We start from the raw sequence: 21,074 nt of genomic DNA, 5'->3' as shown, positions 1-21,074 counted from the left end.
TTTTGGGGTTTTGTTTCTTCTCTCCTTTCACAGGGGATTCAGCTCAAGGTTTAAGTACCCACAAATCACAGTCTTCTGGAAATAGACAGTGCCCGTTGTTGACCATGCTGTGGCCACACTTGCTGATTCAAGGAGAAGCTGTGGCACTGACAAATCTCTCTCTTTTACTGTCGGTTTGCATCTCTCTTTCTCTACCCCCTCTCTCTCTTCTGTCTTTCATTCTCTCTCTTCTTCTTTTTCACATTCTTCTTGCCTCTTCTCTCCATCTCTTGCTTGCTTACATTGTGCCACCATAATTCCATCCTCGAGGGACAGGAAGATCCAAAGCAATCAAAATGATTTATAAACTCTTCCACAAAACATCCATTCAAGATCTATATTGGCATACAAGCTGGGTTTTGGCGTTGTTCCTTCTCACTTTAAAATCCTCCCCATTGATAAACCTCATCCTATAATTTATTTTGTGTGGATGTTTTGAAGATGTTTTCCATTCCATCCATCCTTCCTCATCAGCATGCCTGGTTATGAGCAGCTGAAGCTGGGAGGTCTGGCTTTATGTATTACAGCATCACGTCATAATGTGTCCCATTATTGCTACTAATTTACTGCTAATTTAGTGTGTGCCACCACAAAAGTTTTCTTTTGCCACCGACTGTGGGAATCCCTTTGTGTGACAACCATTAAAGCATGCTTAAAATGAGATGGAAAAACAGATTATTTTTGCAGAAATGTAACACATTTGTGTAAAAAGGGGGGGGGGGAGAGAGATCAAATAATGTTGGGGTGAATTGGGCTGTTTACAAAAATAACCCTGCTAGGACACAGGCCTTTAATCACATTAAGATTGATACTGTTTTATCAAAGTGCCATAATTACCTACATGTGTTAACATAATTACTTACATGTGTTCAGCCCTCTTTGACAGCTCAATCCAGTAGCAATGCTGTCACTACGCTGGTGGTACGGTACAAATGATGTGGCAACCTCACAGCAGCCCCTTCGACCCCATATGTCCAAGCTGGCTCTTATTCACATGGCTTGATGTGGGCAAAAACTCGTCCCTTGTTTGTTTTTAGAAGTGAGCCCTGTCTATTATCAAGTTCTGATCCCCTGGATGGATAAAGCACTTGTGTCAGACCTGCTCCCAGCCCACACTGACTTGCAGATGTGGTTTGTTTGGATTCAGGGCTGAGAGAGGCCAAGGCAGCGGGAGCGAAATAGATGACATAACCAACAGAATTCGTTTTTCAGAACTGCTACAATGTTGAATTATTTGTTTTTTGAAGATTTATTAGGCTTAATTTGGTCATACATCATTTCACATTTCATCGTTTCACATTTATTATGCAGGAATTTCCTCAAAGTTGTTACAAATGTTTCTGTCTAATTTGTTTTTCCAGTAAAGTCGTGATCATGGAGGATCCAGAGCAGAACATCCACCTCAGAAACCTGTCGCTGCAGCAGTCAGCCAATGAGGAGGAGGCTCTGAACCTGCTGTTCTTGGGAGACACCAATCGTATGATTGCAGAAGTAAGGACAAAAGAGTATAGAAGGCAAGAGATGAAGCTTTGTTACTTTTTTGACAACAACAATTTTGGCCTGAAAGCGTCTCCTTGTGTCAATGGGACAACAGCGCAGAACGATAACAACCAACCAGAGGCAGAGTGGGGCGAGTGTTGTCAAGAAATGTCGTGCTCCCCATGTTGCAATGGAACAACGTATTAGCCTTCAGTTCTATCAATATACATGTAAGTTCTTTCATAAGGAGGAGGGGAACACCATAGTAGGGCTTCCATAGGGATTCTCCACCAATGCAAATGACATGGAAAACCTACTTTTAGTGAGTCAGGCACAATTTAATTCACACACCAATATATTTAGTGTTAACGAGAAGGACTTCACAGAATTATAGGTGGTATGCAGAAAATATATAACCACTCCCAGGCTTACTGGCATAAAGGTTTTTTGTCGACAAATGCAATATGCACCCTAAGGGCTACCTTAAGACACTTCTGTAATGTTATTTTGGTCCCCTGTGGTCTTTTTTACCACGTTTTTCCCCAGTAAATCCAAGCATTCCCTGTGTAATTTCTGTTTATGTTGTGGTGGTTCTTTTCTATGCTCAGACACCCAGACTCCCCACGCCGATGAGACGTGTGGCGGGTCAGCTCACTGCTTTGCAACCTGAGGTTTGGAGCGAAGAGCTTATCTCACCTTGTTTACTTTTGTTGATAGTCAGTGTATTTTAAGTAAATACCAGCCAGTAAAAGTGAATAGAATCATCGGGGAACCCCCTTTCATTTTTGACGAGTATCAAATTCAGTTTTTGATGTGGCTGCGATCTGCCATGAAACAAAACCAATGCAAAAAAATAGGTTTGGGATCCAAGGCAGAATTTCTCCGAAACATCTCAGTGGAAATGGGATTGGAGGGCATTATCCTGAATGTAACAAAAAATACATCTCAGGAGGAGTACTCCTTTGCCTACAAGCCTACCACTCTGTTACTCTACAAAATAATCAAACTTAGTCCAATATCTTTACCTAAACAACATACGATTTGTTTTCCATTCACCAAGAGGACACACTCCCAGTGTCCACTGCTGTTTAACCTGGGGCTATTTTTCAGTGGAAAACACATTCTTGCTTGTTATTTTAGATTGTTGATCAAGCAGTCAGGGAATTACACAGTTCAGCGGGGAGTCCCCCCACAACCTAAATTTTTGTCCATAACAGTCCACCCACACACACACACTTCCTCATTGGGACTCGTTCCTTCACAAGAAGGTCTTCCTTGAGCTTCAATCAAACAAAGAACCGTCAACACCATCAATTGATCAATGCCAGAATCGTCCCAGAACTCCTCGCTCCACATAGACTTGAGACAAAACTCACAGAATTGGTTTCTTTCTTCTTTTGCTCTCAGCCATGTGGCTAAAAGATGACACATCCACACACACCATACTCCAAAGACCATGAGCTCACTCGCTCGGAGACTTGGCGGCCTCCCCCTCCGTTTTATTGGACAGGAAATAAAATACACCTTCTCAACTCCTCACCCTGCTTCAACCTCATCCGGGAAACATTTCCTCTCATCTGGGCTTTTCTCTCTGTGCGTCCTTCACTTGTGTTTGGGCCATATGTATGGGCCTAGGTCTTTCCCCCTCTTTCCACATCCCATCTGCCTCCTCACCTCGATCCAGCGTGGACCCAGGGGCGTGAGCGGGGTGCACAGCAGGTGGTCCGAATGAAACTGCCCTCTCAGACTCTTGAATCGTGGGTCTTTCTTTGTTTGGGGGGGGGGGGTGTGTAGCCCCCACATCCCCCTTTTACGCTGAGTCACCGGGGCACTGTGTGTGGTCAGCATATGGCCAGTCTAAGGTCAACACGTGGTCCACGGAGACCACCGGAGAACGAAGCAAGCGACTCCAGTTAGCAGGTTTTAATAGCAAGTGGCGATGAAGGGGAAAGTGGACATCTGTCTGACTGTTTGGTAGGTAAGATACAGTAGGTAGACCCAAGAACTGTTCGGGTAATTGAATGCAAGACATTTTCTATAGATTACAAAAACACCTGCTTCATGACTGGTGGAATTGACACCAGGAATTGAATTGACTTTATTAGAATTCGGCCTATGTTATTTCCAACGTTGCTTCCTATGGATGATGAGCAAACATTAGGTGGGAACTCATCTTCCATTATAGACTCCCTAAACCTAGCCCATTTTTTTTTTTTTTTTACCTTTATTTATACAGGGGGAGTCTCACTGAGAGCAATGCTCTCTTTTTCAGGAGTGCCCTGTTCACATTCACGCACACATTCACACCTGGAAGCTGACCAGTACAACCACAGTGTGATCTGCTGGCCACTGATCAGCTCCACTGGAGCAGTTGGGGTTAAGGGCCTTGCTCAAGGGCACCTCAGCGGTGGTAATGAGGGAGGGGCAAGCGTTGCCTTTTCACTTTCCCCACCCAGATTTATCCTGCCGGTCCCGGGGATTGAACCGACGACCTTCCGGTCACAAGCTCACTTCTCTAACCATTGGGCCACCACTGCCCCATTACATCATCCTGTAATGTGCAAACCCTGTTAGCATCTAAGGTCGGCTTTAGCTTACGTTGAGGGTTACCATGAAGAGCGAGCGAAGAGGGCGAAGAGTGAAGGGGATCTGGAGTGAGGAAAGAGATGACAGGGTGGGTTAGGATAGTGAAAGATCTGCCATGAGCTGTCATGACCCCACCAGGCAAGTGTTGGCACATTTACAGCAACCACACGTCAGGGCCAGGGCACCTTTTGAAAATGCATAACCTGGAATGTATATGATCTATGCCTGGGACTGTCCATTTCATCTTTTTAACCTCCAGTGAAGACTTCATGAGTGACCCATCCTCTCCTAGTCAATAAAGCATGTTTGTATGAGGTGAGTCACACTCTATTTCTGTCTCTTCCTGGGCTCCACCTGACTTCTCCTGTTACTGCGACCATCTGAAAATCCACCTCAGCTTTTGTAAAGCCGCCGCCATGTGTTTACTGCTCATCATCAGTTACACATGGTGCGGCTTTGATCTTCTCACCAGCAGGAGCAAGAAAAAACTAAAAGGAAAGGAAACATGTTTTTGTTGTTTGAATATGGAAAGTTCCCCAGATGGAGACAAAAAAAATACCCTTTCCTGTCTTGTGTCAACCACATGTGCCATTTTGCTGTTGGAGGATAAAGTGTGATTTCTCACACACAGCTGATTGGATTTGGATGAAACTTGGGGGCGGGGCTGGGTGGATTAGCTGTGTCACCTCACCACCAGTGATATCTTGACACCCGTGATACTATTGAATTTTTTTACTAAACTTGAAGAATAATGCATCTCACCAATATGTTCCAGCATCACTACAGTTACAGGTCAAAACAAGGTGACATATTTGTGTCTGAAGGGGATTGCATCATGTGTGAGGGATGACATGTTTATTGTTGCCTTGTTTTTTTCTAACCTCATAAAACCATCTTGATAATGTGATCTCACATTCTGTTTTGCTCTACGTATCAGTCTGCACTTCCAGCCGCCCACATGGATTTTAGTGGGGGGAGTAACTTACTTGACAAATAACTCCTTCAGCCATTCAGCGTTGTCAAATCCAATCCAAATCCACTCGGAAGAACGGCAAAAATTTATTTTTGGAGCGAAACAGAATGTGAGGTCACGTGATCAGGATAGTTTTACCAGGCTATGTTTTTTATACCTCCACCGGTGATAGCCGTGGCTGGAGGCATTATGTTTTCGGGTTGTCCGTCCGTCCGTCCGTATGTAAGTCCGTTGTATTCGGGTTGTCTGTCCGTCCGATGCTCGTTAATGCGATATCTCAGGAATGCATTGATGGAATTTCTTCAAATTTGGCTCAAACGTCAAGTTGGACTCAAGGACGAGCTGATTAGATTTTCGTGGTCAAATGTCAAAGTTCAAAGTCACTGTGACATCACAACTGCCCATTCCATGCTTGTTAACGCAATATCTCAGGGACACCTTGAGGGAATTACTTCAAATTTGGCTCAAACATCCTTGGCCTCAAGGATGAACTCATTAGATTTTGGTGGTCAATGTTCAAGGTCACTGTGACCTCACATCCCTCTGTTCCCCCAAGGAAGGGGGCGGCAGGACTAGGTAAAAGAGGCCATAGCTAGGGATAGGAAGGTCATAGAGAGTCAGGATTTGAGGGGTGGGTAGAGGGAGTAGCTAGGGGGCATGTGGTTGGTGGGAGGGTCAAGGAATGGGGCAGGACTGTGGAAAAGAAACCGTAGTTAAGGATAGGAAGGTCATAGAAAGTCGTGATTCAAGGGTTGGGTTGGGGGAGTGGCTAGGGCGGTGTGGGTGGTGGAAGGTGGGCATGATTGGGGGGCAGGGCTAGGGTAAATGGCCTGTAGCTGGGGATAGGACGGTCATAGAGATTCGGGGTTCGAGAGGTGGGTAGGGGGAGTGTGTAGGGGATGTGGGTGGTGGGAGGTGGCGTCGTGAGGGAAGGAGGTGTGGCTGGGGGGAAAGGAGCTGTAGCTAGGGATAGGAAGGGCTTAGAGAGTTGTGGTCGAGGGGGAGTGGCTGGGGAATGTGGGAGTTTTAGAGTTAGGGGTAGGGGTAGGACCATTTTCCATGAACGATTAACCGTGTTGTTGAGGTACCTCCAAACATTGCCTAAAGTACCATGAGTCTGGACCATTGTCTGGAGAGACCAGGGTGTAGACTGCAACTTCACTTGTTGGCAGAGGCATACAACCGTGAGGCGGTTATTTCTTGTTCCACCTTTTCCTATTTTCTCACCTCTATTCACTCATTCTCCTCTCACCTCCTCTCCTCCCACAGACACCCATGAACCAGGCATCCACGCGCTCCCACTGTATCTTCACTGTGCACCTGTGTGGGCGCGAGCCGGGCTCGGCCACCCTGCGGCGCTCCAAGCTCCACTTGGTGGACCTGGCTGGGTCGGAGAGGGTGGGCAAGGCTGGCGTAGGCGGACAGCAGCTCACCGAGGCCAAGTACATCAACCTCTCCCTCCACTACTTGGAGCAGGTAGCCACTTCAAGTTGTGGTTCTGAATTTAATTTGGTTTTTGATCAATGGTCATCGTATACTCTATGAAGCAATATGAACAAATTTATATGGGAAACTATTTTTGATATACCTAATGAAACGTTTATGCTGCAAATCAAATGTTTCTGTCTACATGTCTCGTTGTAGGTCAACATTATCCATGTTTTCGGCATAGGGAAATAAGATAAGATAAGATAATCCTTTATTTGTCCCACAAGGGGAAATTACAGTGCTACAGCAGCAAGTGGACACGGTTAAAAAAGAGACGGCAGCATAATAGCACGTATAGCAGGGTGGGAATTACACGGCCATCAGGCCATGGCCTGTGTTGCCCCTCCTTCTGACCGTGATGCCCTGAGATTGCTAAAGGGCTCATTATACTCGAGCAAGCTCCGTGGGGGTGGAGCTCCACGAGTCTCCGGGAGTCACCGTGCGGACCTCGCGCTGGGGCAGATGCTATTATACTCAGAAAGTGATCAGCCAAGTGATCAGCATGTATTGTACAATGGTAACAGCCCGTGAAAAGTCGCAATGAACCGCTGTTATGTCCAGTACTGAGTGCGCTTTCACTCTCAAACGACCGTACATCAGCACATGAATGAATCTCCAAACTTGTTTTTACTGAAAGCCGTTTTACATCTCAGCCTTGATTGCCTACTCTGTGCTGCTTTTAATCTCTCTCAATAATGCTCTCAACACAACACACTTGGTGAAATGACTAAAAACGAACAGTTGCAAATCAAAGTTTATAGCCTACCACATGGGTCAAGAAATGTGGGGAAAACACAGCTCAGTGTTCAGGGCTCAGTGGCTTGAAAGCAGCCATGTTTGGAGAGAAGCCGTCCGGAGGTCGCGCTGTGAGAAAAAAAATCCGGCACACGGTGAGCGCCCGACGGAGGTAGCGAATAACCACGCCCAACAAATTTACGTCATTTGACGCGCCCGGCCCTCGCTCCACCCCCGCGCCCTTCGCGGCAGGGTGAGCATAAAGCAGCCTTAAGGCTACCTTGGTAAGTGCCCTGCTACCAGCCTGTTACTGTCAGTTGCTTTAAAAGCGTCAGTGGTCTCAGTTTAATGTAGCCTACCCTGTGCAAAGGATGTGTAATTGAACCATTTTAACACACATTTGAGAAAAAAATCACTCTTCATGATGTCAATGGAGCAATTGCCTTTGTGCGCTGGCATGTGGCCTTGTGCCCTAAAAAATATTGTGATGCCGAAGGCTAGATGGCCTTGCCCCTAAAATGATGAAATCCCCCCCCTGACGTATAGTCAGTAACAGTAAAACAGAATATAACAATTACTCAACAATTACATTAAAAAGTAAAAATTGCATTAAAGACTAAAAAATTACATTAAAAATTACATTAAAAAGTGCTGGATAAAAGTGCATTTAGTAGCCAATTGAGCCAAATGAGAGCAGCAATTTAGACCATTGTTCACTCAGGAGTGTACAGAATTAAAAAGTCTGACAGCCGCTGGGAGGAAAGAACTCAAGGCTCTGGTGAGGGAGCTCTCCAGGGCACAGTGTCGTGCAGAGGATGGGAGTTGTTCTCCATCAGAGAGGCCACTTGTGCTCTCATCCGCCGCTCACCCACCACCTCCACTGAGCCCAGGCGGCAGCCTAGGACAGAGCTGGCCTTTCGGATCAGCTTGTCGAGCCTCTTCCTGTCCGTGGCTGAGATGCTGCTGCCCCAACAGACCACACTGTAGAAGAGGGCAGAGACCACCACTGTGTCATAAAAAGACCTCAGCAGTGCCCCCTGCACCCCAAATGACCTCAGCCTCCTCAGTAGGTACAACCTACTCTGGCCTTTCTTATAAAGTGCCGTAGTATTGTCTGACCAGTTCACTTTATTGTTCAGGTGAACACCCAGGTACTTGTAGGATGTTACCCTCTCAATGTCTGTTCCCTGGATGTTCACCGGAGTTGGGGGTGGGGGACCACGCCTGCGGAAATCCACCACCAGCTCCTTGGTCTTCCCGGCGTTGAGCTGGAGCTGGTTCCGCAGGCACCAGTCCACAAAGTCCTGTATCAGTTTTCTGTACTCTGCGTCGTCGTCTCCAGTGAGTGATGAGACCGACGATCGCAGAGTCGTCAGAAAACTTCTGCAGGTGACAGGAGGGGGTGTTGTGTGTGAAGTCTGCAGTGTATGCAGTGAAAAAGAACGGGTCCAGGACCGTTCCCTGCGGGGCCCCTGTACTGCAGACCACCGTGTCTGACACACAGTCCCGTGCCCTCACATATTGTGGTCGGTTAGTGAGATAATCCAGGATCCATGCTGACAGGAGAGGATCCACACCCATGATTTCCAGCTTGTTCCTCAGAAGTGCAGATCATCAAATCATGCTAAATCAAATCCATTTTAATTAAATCCTGCTGATTCAGGCCACCTCACTTGTTCAACGTAATTCATTTAGGAAATGAAGTTAGTTTGACATCAAAATGAATCGTTTGATGTCAAACTAACTTCATTTTGATTAATCGCCATCTCACAGTCACCATATTACTAGCTGTAATAATGGCCCATCCTGTTGGAAAATGTAATCCCACAGTCTCTCAGACATTTAATTATGTTACAGTCAGGCATTTCATAAGCTACCTCCATCTCTGCCTTTAATAAACTTGTCTTTAACCTCCTCCATTTATCTCCATCCTCCCTGTTCTTCTGCAGGTGATCAAAGCTTTGTCAGAGAAGAGCCGCACCCACATCCCCTACAGGAACTCCATGATGACCTCTGTGCTGAGGGACAGCCTGGGGGGCAACTGCATGACCACCATGATCGCCACGGTCTCAGTGGACAGGAGCAACCTTGACGTACGTTCACACAAAAGGTTCTCATAGCATGCAACAAAGCAAGGAGAAACAAGAGTTCAACAAACTTGCAGGCGAGCTACACTATCAGTCAAAAGTTGGGTTTGGTCTGAGTTCTATGTTTTCTTAGAGTTATGCTTAAACACTTGACATTTGTTTCCTAAGACAAATATAAAATAGTGAAGTTGATGCCTATGTATGAAAGCCTTTGCCTTTCTATCAAATCAAAGGGTTGCTACTACTAGTTTTGATTTGTTTTTGTAGTTTTCTTACTTTTTGGTCATGGCATAATTCTATTTGTGCTATTTTATAGTTTTGATGTCTGTACTATTATTCTAGAATGTGAAAAACCGTAAAAATAAAGAAACATGTGGTGTGTCCAAGCTTTTGACAAGTGGTGTAGCTCAGTGTTTCCCAACCAGGGGTACATCAGAATCAGAATCAGAATCACTTTTATTGCCACAGTATGCAAGTTACATACGAGGAATTTGTCTTAGTGTCTGTATGCAGCGTAGCGGGCACATCAATATACAGAGATAAGAAGTAGGAAGATAACTAAAGACAATCACAAAGTTGCAAGTGCAATCAAATCGAGTAAATATATACAATATGTACATGAGTGGTGAAGTGTTCTGTGGATGATAAATATGAATTTACGTTGAATTTACATGAGATTTATAGACTGAGTTAAATAAGAGTTTACATTGAATGTACATGAAATTTACAGGCTAAGTTAAATAGGCATTAAATGTGCAGGGAATTTACATGAATTTACAGTCCCAGTTAAACAGGCATTCAATTAGATATGAGTTTGGTGAGGCTGATGGTGGTTGGGAAGAAGCTGGTCTTGTGGTGGGTGGTTCTGGTCTTGGCAGACCTCACTCTCTTGCCATGGGGGAGTGTCTTAAAGAGTTTGTGGCCAGGGTGGGAGGGGTCAGCCATGATCTTGCGAGACCGCTTCAGTGTCCTGGCTGCATGCAGGTCCTGGAGGGATGGCAGGTTGCATCCGATTATCTTGTCAGCGCAGCGGATGGTGATACATGTACCCCTACTGGTACTTAAGTAGCTTGCAGGTGGTACTTTGAAAGATTTGCGATTACAATTTATTTCCAAAATGATAAAAACAATATTCAAAGTACTTTCATGGGCCCATTTCTAAAATTATACGTACGCACCGCCCCGCAATTGGTTCCCCCGTGGAAGGTGTCATCTTAGACTACTCTGTGAAGAGGTCACGTCCACGCATGTCAAAACACAAAACAACTCGCAAACAGGGAAAAATGGCTCAAGCGTCCAGTTTCTGTCAAGCCCAAACACTGGCAGTTCAGTGAAGCATCTATTTTGTATGGATTTACTTATGTATGTCCACAGATCCACTGCAGCCAGTGTTTTTGTTACGCAATCGTCCTGACAAATAATTCAATGAAGCCAGCCCATCTACAGCACCACCAGAGCACCAAACACTCAGGAAGTCTTGGTAAAACTGACCACCTTTTCAATTGAATGTTCAGAATTGTATGAAAGGGGAGTAATTCAAATGATTTTTATGTAATAATAAGTTGGGTTTGATACTAAAAGTTTAATATGAGTTTAATAGAACAAATTTAGGAGAATCATTAACATGCATGAGTGAGGGGGTACTACTCTAGCCTAGGTAAACCCAGCCCCCACGTGACCTGCTCTCTCAGTTCTGACTGAGAGCAGGTCACGTGGGGGATGGGTTTACCCAGGCTAGTACTACTCAGCTCAAGGGGTACATTATGACAAAAAAGGTTGGGAACCACTGGTGTAGCTTAGCCTTGCTTGCTAGCTCTGTATGTCACTAGTGATAGCTAAATACGTACTCTCCTTAAACCACCTCTGGAAGCTCTGGCTGTTGAAACACAGCTAAAACACATTTTTCAAGACATTTTCTTGCCGCATCATATATCTTGCCCCATAGAAATGAATGAAAAGCTCTGCATTAAAAAGAAAAGAAAAACGGTGAACACACCTTGATTCATTCCCACAGAGGCCATGCATGTAGAACATAGAGAAACATAGAGAAAATATAATAAATCAATGAATGAATACTAAAGTAATATGGGGTAAACAGAAAGCCAAATATTGCTAGTATAACTAACATATTAATATGTATTTTAGTATGAATGGTAAAAGCTCATTTGCCTTCACCCTTAAAACACTGCTCTGTTTTCTCCAGGAGTCCATCTCTACTTGTCGCTTTGCCCAGCGCGTGGCTCTCATCAAGAATGAGGCGCTGTTGAATGAAGAAGTGGATCCGGCTCTGGTGAGACAGCCAGACACTCACAGCACTTCAGCAGTCACTACAAATACCATGGCTGAGCCACACGATCGCACCACAAAGGCATGAGTTAATGTGCTGCTACACTACGGCCAGACCCTCCTCACAGCTTCCAGACCTTCAATTGATCAGAGAATATGTTGCAGCAAGGATCCAACTGCTAACTGTAACTAAGTGTAACCCACCGTGTCCTTAAGTGTCCTCTGTCAGCATCCAACACCACATTGCTTTTTCCAGTGTCAGTCGTTTTGGAAGAAGCATTTTTCCACCTCTGGCATGCAGACGCCTGTCCGTCGCATGGTATTTAGACAGCTCCCAGGTCCTGTTTGCATTCTATCTCCATCTTGTTTACATACCTTCAGCTCTGTTATGGCATATTTGATCCCAAAACCTCACAACGTCTCGTGGATGCGTCCAGCTGGAGACAGATGTGTATATATACCTTTGCACACACACGCAAGCAAGCAAGTGCAAACGCATGCACGCGGCCACAAAGGCGGATTTGTCACTGGGCGAAAAGGGCTAGGATCCAGAAATGTTGCGATTGGATATCGCCGAGAGTCTCTAGAGAATATGGTCGATTTCTGACGCATATTCAGAGTTTTGTTGATATGCGCCATATCTGGTCAAATATGCACTCGATATACATTGTGAGGACATAATACATTTGACTAGGATACCAGATCAATCTTATTTTTGTCGTGTATGCGTTCCAAATACAACCTTGTGTTATGTCTGGAAATATCCAAGCTCTATATTTTTTCTAGAATCCTGGTTGAGTTCAGTATGACTGAAAGTCATATGGTCACTCTGGATTCTCTGGAGAATACTGACCATTTCCAATGCATATTCAGAGTTTTGTTGGCATATTCGGTATCCATTCAAATATGGATGAAAGATTCCTGCTTGACTGTAGATGTCAGGGCGTAAAGTCTCTATTTGGATTCTTAGATCATTCAGAAAATAGAGAGCGTGACACAGGAGAGAAAACACTCAACCAACATTTAATTCCCACTTTCGCTCTCACACTCTCACATAGACATGCACTTTCTACATCTCTCACACTCTCACATAGACATGCACTTTCTACATCTCTCACACTCTCACATAGACATGCACTTTCTACATCTCTCACACTCTCACATAGACATGCACTTTCTACATCTCTCACACTCTCACATAGACATGCACTTTCTACATCTCTCACACTCTCACATAGACATGCACTTTATACATCTCTCACTCTCACATAGACATGCACTTTCTACATCTCACACTCTCACATAGACATACACTTTCTACATCTCTCACACTCACATAGACATGCACTTTCTACATCTCTCACACTCTCACATAGACATGCACTTTCTACATCTCACACTCTCACATAGACATACACTTTCTACATCTCTCACACTCTCACATAGACATGCACTTTCTACATCTCACACTCTCACATAGACATACACTTTCTACATCTCTCACACTCTCACATAGACATGCACTTTCTACATCTCTCACTCTCACATAGACATGCACTTTCTACATCTCTCACTCTCACATAGACATGCACTTTCTACATCTCTCACTCTCACATAGACATGCACTTTCTACATCTCTCACTCTCACATAGACATGCACTTTCTACATCTCTCACTCTCACATAGACATGCACTTTCTACATCTCACACTCTCACATAGACATGCACTTTCTACATCTCTCACTCTCACATAGACATGCACTTTCTACATCTCTCACTCTCACATAGACATGCACTTTCTACATCTCTCACTCTCACATAGACATGCACTTTCTACATCTCTCACACTCTCACATAGACATGCACTTTCTACATCTCTCACTCTCACATAGACATGCACTTTCTACATCTCTCACTCTCACATAGACATGCACTTTCTACATCTCTCACTCTCACATAGACATGCACTTTCTACATCTCTCACACTCTCACATAGACATGCACTTTCTACATCTCTCACTCTCACATAGACATGCACTTTCTACATCTCTCACTCTCACATAGACATGCACTTTCTACATCTCACACTCTCACATAGACATGCACTTTCTACATCTCTCACTCTCACATAGACATGCACTTTCTACATCTCTCACTCTCACATAGACATGCACTTTCTACATCTCTCACACTCTCACATAGACATGCACTTTCTACATCTCACACTCTCACATAGACATACACTTTCTACATCTCTCACACTCTCACATAGACATGCACTTTCTACATCTCACACTCTCACATAGACATGCACTTTCTACATCTCTCACACTCTCACATAGACATGCACTTTCTACATCTCTCACACTCTCACATAGACATGCACTTTCTACATCTCTCACACTCTCACATAGACATGCACTTTCTACATCTCTCACTCTCACATAGACATGCACTTTCTACATCTCTCACACTCTCACATAGACATGCACTTTCTACATCTCTCACTCTCACATAGACATGCACTTTCTACATCTCTCACTCTCACATAGACATGCACTTTCTACATCTCTCACATAGACATGCACTTTCTACATCTCTCACACTCTCACATAGACATGCACTTTCTACATCTCTCACACTCTCACATAGACATACACTTTCTACATCTCTCACACTCTCACATAGACATGCACTTTCTACATCTCACACTCTCACATAGACATGCACTTTCTACATCTCACACTCTCACATAGACATGCACTTTCTACATCTCTCACACTCTCACATAGACATGCACTTTCTACATCTCACACTCTCACATAGACATGCACTTTCTACATCTCACACTCTCACATAGACATACACTTTCTACATCTCTCACACTCTCACATAGACATGCACTTTCTACATCTCACACTCTCACATAGACATGCACTTTCTACATCTCTCACACTCTCACATAGACATGCACTTTCTACATCTCACACTCTCACATAGACATGCACTTTCTACATCTCTCACACTCTCACATAGACATGCACTTTCTACATCTCTCACACTCTCACATAGACATGCACTTTCTACATCTCACACTCTCACATAGACATGCACTTTCTACATCTCTCACACTCTCACATAGACATGCACTTTCTACATCTCACACTCTCACATAGACATGCACTTTCTACATCTCTCACACTCTCACATAGACATGCACTTTCTACATCTCTCACACTCTCACATAGACATGCACTTTCTACATCTCACACTCTCACATAGACATGCACTTTCTACATCTCTCACACTCTCACATAGACATGCACTTTCTACATCTCTCACACTCTCACATAGACATGCACTTTCTACATCTCTCACACTCTCACATAGACATGCACTTTCTACATCTCACACACTCTCACATAGACATGCACTTTCTACATCTCTCACACTCTCACATAGACATGCACTTTCTACATCTCTCACACTCTCACATAGACATGCACTTTCTACATCTCTCACACTCTCACATAGACATGCACTTTCTACATCTCACACTCTCACATAGACATGCACTTTATACATCTCTCACACTCTCACATAGACATGCACTTTCTACATCTCTCACTCTCACATAGACATGCACTTTCTACATCTCTCACTCTCACATAGACATGCACTTTCTACATCTCACACTCTCACATAGACATGCACTTTCTACATCTCACACACTCTCACATAGACATGCACTTTCTACATCTCTCACACTCTCACATAGACATGCACTTTCTACATCTCACACTCTCACATAGACATGCACTTTCTACATCTCACACTCTCACATAGACATGCACTTTCTACATCTCTCACACTCTCACATAGACATGCACTTTCTACATCTCTCACACTCTCACATAGACATGCACCCTCTACATCTCTCACTCTCACATAGACATACACTTTCTACATCTCTCACTCTCACATAGACATGCACTTTCTACATCTCACACTCTCACATAGACATGCACTTTCTACATCTCTTGTAAAGATTAATTTTAGACGCAAATGTTATTTTATTACATACACACTACATAATGAGAGCAACAGGAAAGACAAGAGATTGCTTAATCAGTTGAGCAAGTCCCCCCCAAACCGGTTTTCTCCCCAATTGTACTTGGCCAATTCCCCTGCTGTCCTGGGCATTGCTCCAACCCCTCTGCCGATCTGGGGAGAGACACTGTAGACAAGCACATTCTTCCTCCTATACATGTGAAGTTGCCATCCACTTCTTTTCACCTGATAACGAGGAGTTTCACCGGCAGGCCGTAACGTGTGGGAGGATCGCGCTATTCCCCCAATTCCCCCAAGGAGGCGCTAGCGCAGTGACCAGGACACATACCCTTAATCCAGCTTCCCCCCATAGACACAGCCAATTGTGCCTGTATGGATGCCCGACCAAGCCGGACACAACACCTGCGACCCTTGTGTTGGTAGGCAAGGAATTTACCACTGCACTACCCGGGCGCCCCAGTTGAGCAAGGTTTTAACCATAGAAAATGGGAGTAAAAGGGTAGGCCCCTATCGAGCTGACTCTCTCCATGCCTGCCTGTACCTCTTACTGCTTTACTTTACCACAGTACACTAGGAAATAGACCTGCTCATTGCTGTTCGGGCCCTTCGGGAGATATACAGTAGTAAGTCATCACCATTATACCCGCTTCCTCCCCTCCCACCAGGATGTGCCTGGGGATCAACTGCTCCTGTATTACTGCTCCTGAGTCTTGGCTGGCCACTTGCAAACCCTGCAGAGGTATTTTTAAGAGAGTCTGCGGCCGGCCCAGTAATTGTGACGGTGTCTGGCTGCTCCCAATTGGGTCCGGCATGGTTACAGCTCCAGGCCAACCCCAACTCCATGGGCAAACTCCTTGTCTCCGTTTCTGGCTTTTTGGTGTGTTTCTCATTTCTCTCCGTCTCCCTGCCTTTCTCTGTCTCTCGCTCTATCTCTTCCCGGGGGGAAAGTGAGAGAACAAAAAAAAAAACAAGGCAGCAGTGCAGTTTGCATATTAGAATGATGTCATTCATCTTGGTTTGGGGTGACACTCAGACTGCCTCGTCTGAAGGCACACTGTCTGCTGGCTTTGCCTGCTCTGCTAATGGATTTGAAGCCTGGAGTTTGCCTCTCACAGTCTCACAGTGGGCGTTTGGTGAAGCCTTCAGACCACACACTACCTTTACAGACCTGTACTGTAGGCCGCAGACGGCCAAATCCACGTCTTCAAAGGAAACACTTCTTTAAAGGTAAACATAATGCGAGGGCCTGAACAGCAGGAAAGCAGCCACACCAGACCAGATATTTCACACGTGGCTCATGGACGGAGAAGAATGAGGTGCTGAAAGTGACCTGAGATCATAATGCAGTCCACTACTGAGACCAGACCATATTAGGCTGGTAGGCTCCACTAACAGCGTTACGGCCAGTAGTCTTAATCCTCCATGTAGACCTGGCTAATCTTGGTCCACAGTCATTGGCAGAGGTAGTCAACAGTTGTCAAGGCTGCCAAGGTACTTGCACCACCTTACCGTTATCTCTCTCCACCTATGCCAAATGTGCACTTTGGGGAAAATTGAGCATATTATGCAGGGATGCTTAGTGGTTGTTGAGTTGAGCTGAATTGCCATCCCTATTTTCTGTAATACCAGGTTCTCTCAAGGGTCAAAATAGTTGATCTTATGGTGTTGTTATGCAGTTTAGCAGAGGATAATGGGAAGGCTGCGTGACCCTCTTGAACCTGGACCCTCCCTAAACTCTCACACACGCGCGCACACACGCGCGCACACACACACACACACACACACACACACACACACACACAACCCACACACACCATCCTGCTCGAGGAGACAGGCCTGATTAGTGCATACCTGTGAGTCAAACAGAAGCCTGTTTCTAGCCCGCCAGAGAGACGTGTTTGCGAAGCTGGTGTGAGAATTCCTGCGGTCGGTGGCTCCGCCTGCCCTCCTTCCTCTGTCTCGTCAGAGCGCCTCGCGTCCGTTTGCGTCCCGCTTGTTACTGTACTGGTGGTAGGTACAGCGCAGCGCTCCCTCGCCCCCAGGCTGTCCACAGTGTCTACATGGTGCCATGCACAGAATACAGCCCATGTGTTCTTGTTTTGTTATGGGGGATAAAAGCCCTACTTTTGGGTGTAGTAGTAGGAAAACATGCCTCCTCGTCCTCCATAAAAAGGGGCCCCATAATAGCACCTTGTTTGTCACATGCATTTTGAAGTATAATCTGTAGTCTCACTGCAATGCTTGCAGTTTACTGTGGGTGGCTTTCTACACAGGATGGTTATCTACCGTATATATAAAATTGAGTATGTGGGCGATGTTTGTTTGTTTCAAGTTCTGTGTCCGGCCACAGCTATGCCGTTTTACGTGCGATCAGGCTGAAACCTTCAGGGTGTGTAAAGGGCACCCGTGCGGGTGACCTGACGGAGCCGTATTTTTTAATTAGGCTAAATGATGTGATGTCATCAGTGATGATGTCAAAAGTCATGTTTTAAGGGCGCACGCACACACACACACAAGGAGGCATTGTGACAAGACTGATCAGTGATGTCATAGACACACACACACACACACACACACACACACACACACACACACACACTGATGATGTCATCAGTGATATAATACACACACACACACACACACAAGGAGGCATAGTGACATCACTGATGCAATAACATTTAGTGAGCAACACACACACACCCGCCCGCGGCAATAGGGCAGGCGAGGCCACGAAGCAGCTGAGCTGAGAGCGCGCGTAGTCTACTAAAAAATACTATTGTGTGTGATGAAGCTGAATCAACCTGAGTCAGCTGAATGTTTCACACCTCCAACATATTTGTCATGCAGTGTAAACAGCACAGACACAAAGGGACAGATTGAGAGAGAGTGGGGTGTCTGGGTAGTGTAAAGGTACTGGTAGATAAAAGCACTTGCCTACTTCCAGCTTTGGCCAGACGTTTCTACAGACACAATTGGCCGTGTCTGCGGGTGGGAAGCCGGTGGGGTATGAGTCCTGGTCGCTGCACTAGTGCCTCCTCTGATCGGTTGAGGCATCTGTTCGGGGGGAGGGCAACTTGCGAGAATAGCGTGATCCTCCCACGCGCTACGTCCTGCCGGTGAAACTCCTCGCTGTCAGGTGAAAAGAAGCTGCTGGTGACTGCACATGTATCGGAGGAAGTATGTGCTTGTCTATGACTCTCGCCAGATCAGCAGAGGGGGTGGAGCATTGATTGGGACAGGGAATTGGCCAAGTACATTTGGGGAGAGAATGGGAGAAAATTCAGAAAAACTTATAAAGATTTTTAAAAAAGAGATGAGAGATTGAATGAATGATCTGAAATATCTTGGCTAGCCCTCCAACATCTGCGTCATCGCTAGTGCCGCCGCAATACCAGTCGATCCAGACTGGATGTCTTTCCACCACGGTGCCCTGACCCTGCATAAGATATGCTGACATCATGGGTCACATGGCCTGAGTCAGGTTTTATTCTGAGCTTATGGATGCCTGTTGCGGTGCTGTGGTACCAGCGTGGACTCGGCCAGACTGCGACCGAGTCGTCTGACCAGTGACTGGCGGTCAGCCTTTGAGGATGCAGCTGGGAGTATTACATCAGACCATGGCTGTGCGCTTCCAAAAAAGAGATACAGGGAGCGGCTTTGGTGAAGGATGGTCAGCTATGATATTCAATGTAAAAGAAAAATATGATATGGGGAGGATTATGGACGGAATTTGCCTTTAGCTAAGTGGCACCTACCCAAAACCACATAGCGGGGCTGTTTCTTCTCAAGAACCTCTCGACTTTACAATGTCTGACTTGAATGTGGCTCTGGATTTGGAGGAGGCGGTCCATAGAAGTGGTGGTGGATTGCTGAGTTAGATCACTTAATCTGACCTTTGACCTTGGTTGAGCCTTCAATGACCCCTGGCTCCCTAGCAACTTTGTGTCAGGAGTGTTGATGACTCTGGCACGCAGTTGCCACTTTGTGTTGTATTTGTCTTCCGCTACCGAGACCATTCCAGTCTCACAGTCTGCCTTAGGATTTTGTGGTGTGGTCACTGCCAGTGGGGATAGTTAAAGTGGGATTTATACTGGAGAAAGAAGTGGTTCATGTGAGAAAAAGAGCATTCGCCACTTCTTCTTCTTTAGGCAGTTTCATGTTGTTTTCGTGGTGTGAATGGTGTGCAGGTTTTATTACAACTAGTCCAACGTCCTTCCAACAAACACAGCAAACATTGATTTCGGTGCCAGGTCATTCAAGCAATTGTCTATTTGACTGTAATGGAGGAAGAGCCTTTTCTTGAATAACGTTGGAAATCGTGTTTCTGGTCAATCAATATGGTGTGCTGGTTTTCACTCACATTTCAGCCTAATAGTGTGTTGAGTTCAAGCTTTGACATACTACACAAGCCATGGCTACTAGTAACACAGCATGAGGTACTAGCTTGCTGCCTGGCATCAAAGTGAGGGCACATGTCAAGTGGGTTCACCTCTAACCCCGTAAACCTGGTGCAGACCAGAGGTTTACGATGAATCCCACATAGCAGCGAATACAAACCTACTGCATTAATCCTACTAATTAAACCTACTGCACTGACAAGAAAGAAAGACAAAGGCGGGGTCATTTGTGAATGCTTGCTTGCCTTCAGATGAGGTCAGCTCAAACAATGGCCATTTGTTCGATTAGTCAGTCATCAAAGAAAATATTCTTGTAAACACTGGCAGCTCACTGTAATTAGTCAAACAGTCAATCAATCTGCAATTTTACACGTCACAAAGACACACAAAGAGCAGTAAACTGCACAGAAATACCAAGATGTTGTCAGGGTCAATTCTTTGTAGCTACTCCTGCAGAGTGCCACTTCATCCATGATATGAACTCGCTAATCCTATTGGGTGCAAGACGCCTACTGATCCCCTCTGAGACAGACACACAGCTGTTTAGACTTTGACCTCTCCATGCATTGACCCCCTTGGACAAGGGAAGAGGGGGGACCAGAAGCTTATCTCCAAAGATGTAAGGTTACATGGCAGACAGGCCAGGGCCCACTTGTTTTTGGTGGACTCTCTTTTCATGTCTGGAATAGCTGCGACGATAAAGTCCACATGAAAGCTGCCAGGCTCCCTGACGTTCCGTTATAAGAGCTGTTTAATCAAAAGTGGCTATCTGGAAGCTAGCATTTCTCAGCAGGTAGGGAATGCAATATCTGCTGCAGACAGCTTAAGAAATGTCTTGCTGTCGGTTTGAATCAGCGGAATCATATTTCAGGCTGTTTAGAAAAACAAGTCCTCCCATCATCTCGGCTCTCCTCCGATCGTTATTTTGACATT

The 21,074-nt window shown here is 45.3% G+C and overlaps 1 protein-coding gene across 1 annotated transcript in view; it reads left to right on the top strand.

Moving 5' to 3' along the window:
• kif6 (kinesin family member 6) overlaps window positions 1–21,074 on the top strand; it is a gene marked incomplete at both ends in the record, with an annotated part of 113,643 nt that overhangs the window by 10,747 nt on the left and 81,822 nt on the right. Inside the window, 4 exons of the mRNA XM_083633012.1 lie at window positions 1,401–1,530; window positions 6,347–6,553; window positions 9,250–9,393; window positions 11,591–11,677. Of these exons, the coding sequence (XP_083489138.1) occupies window positions 1,401–1,530; window positions 6,347–6,553; window positions 9,250–9,393; window positions 11,591–11,677 (568 nt within the window). The remainder of the gene's footprint in view (window positions 1–1,400; window positions 1,531–6,346; window positions 6,554–9,249; window positions 9,394–11,590; window positions 11,678–21,074) is intronic.

The sequence above is a fragment of the Poromitra crassiceps genome (assembly GCF_964638095.1).
Source record: "Poromitra crassiceps genome assembly, chromosome: 3".
In the NCBI taxonomy this organism is placed as follows: domain Eukaryota; kingdom Metazoa; phylum Chordata; class Actinopteri; order Beryciformes; family Melamphaidae; genus Poromitra; species Poromitra crassiceps.
Note: the sequence above shows the minus strand (reverse complement) of the source record. Positions and strands in the feature narration are given on the sequence as shown.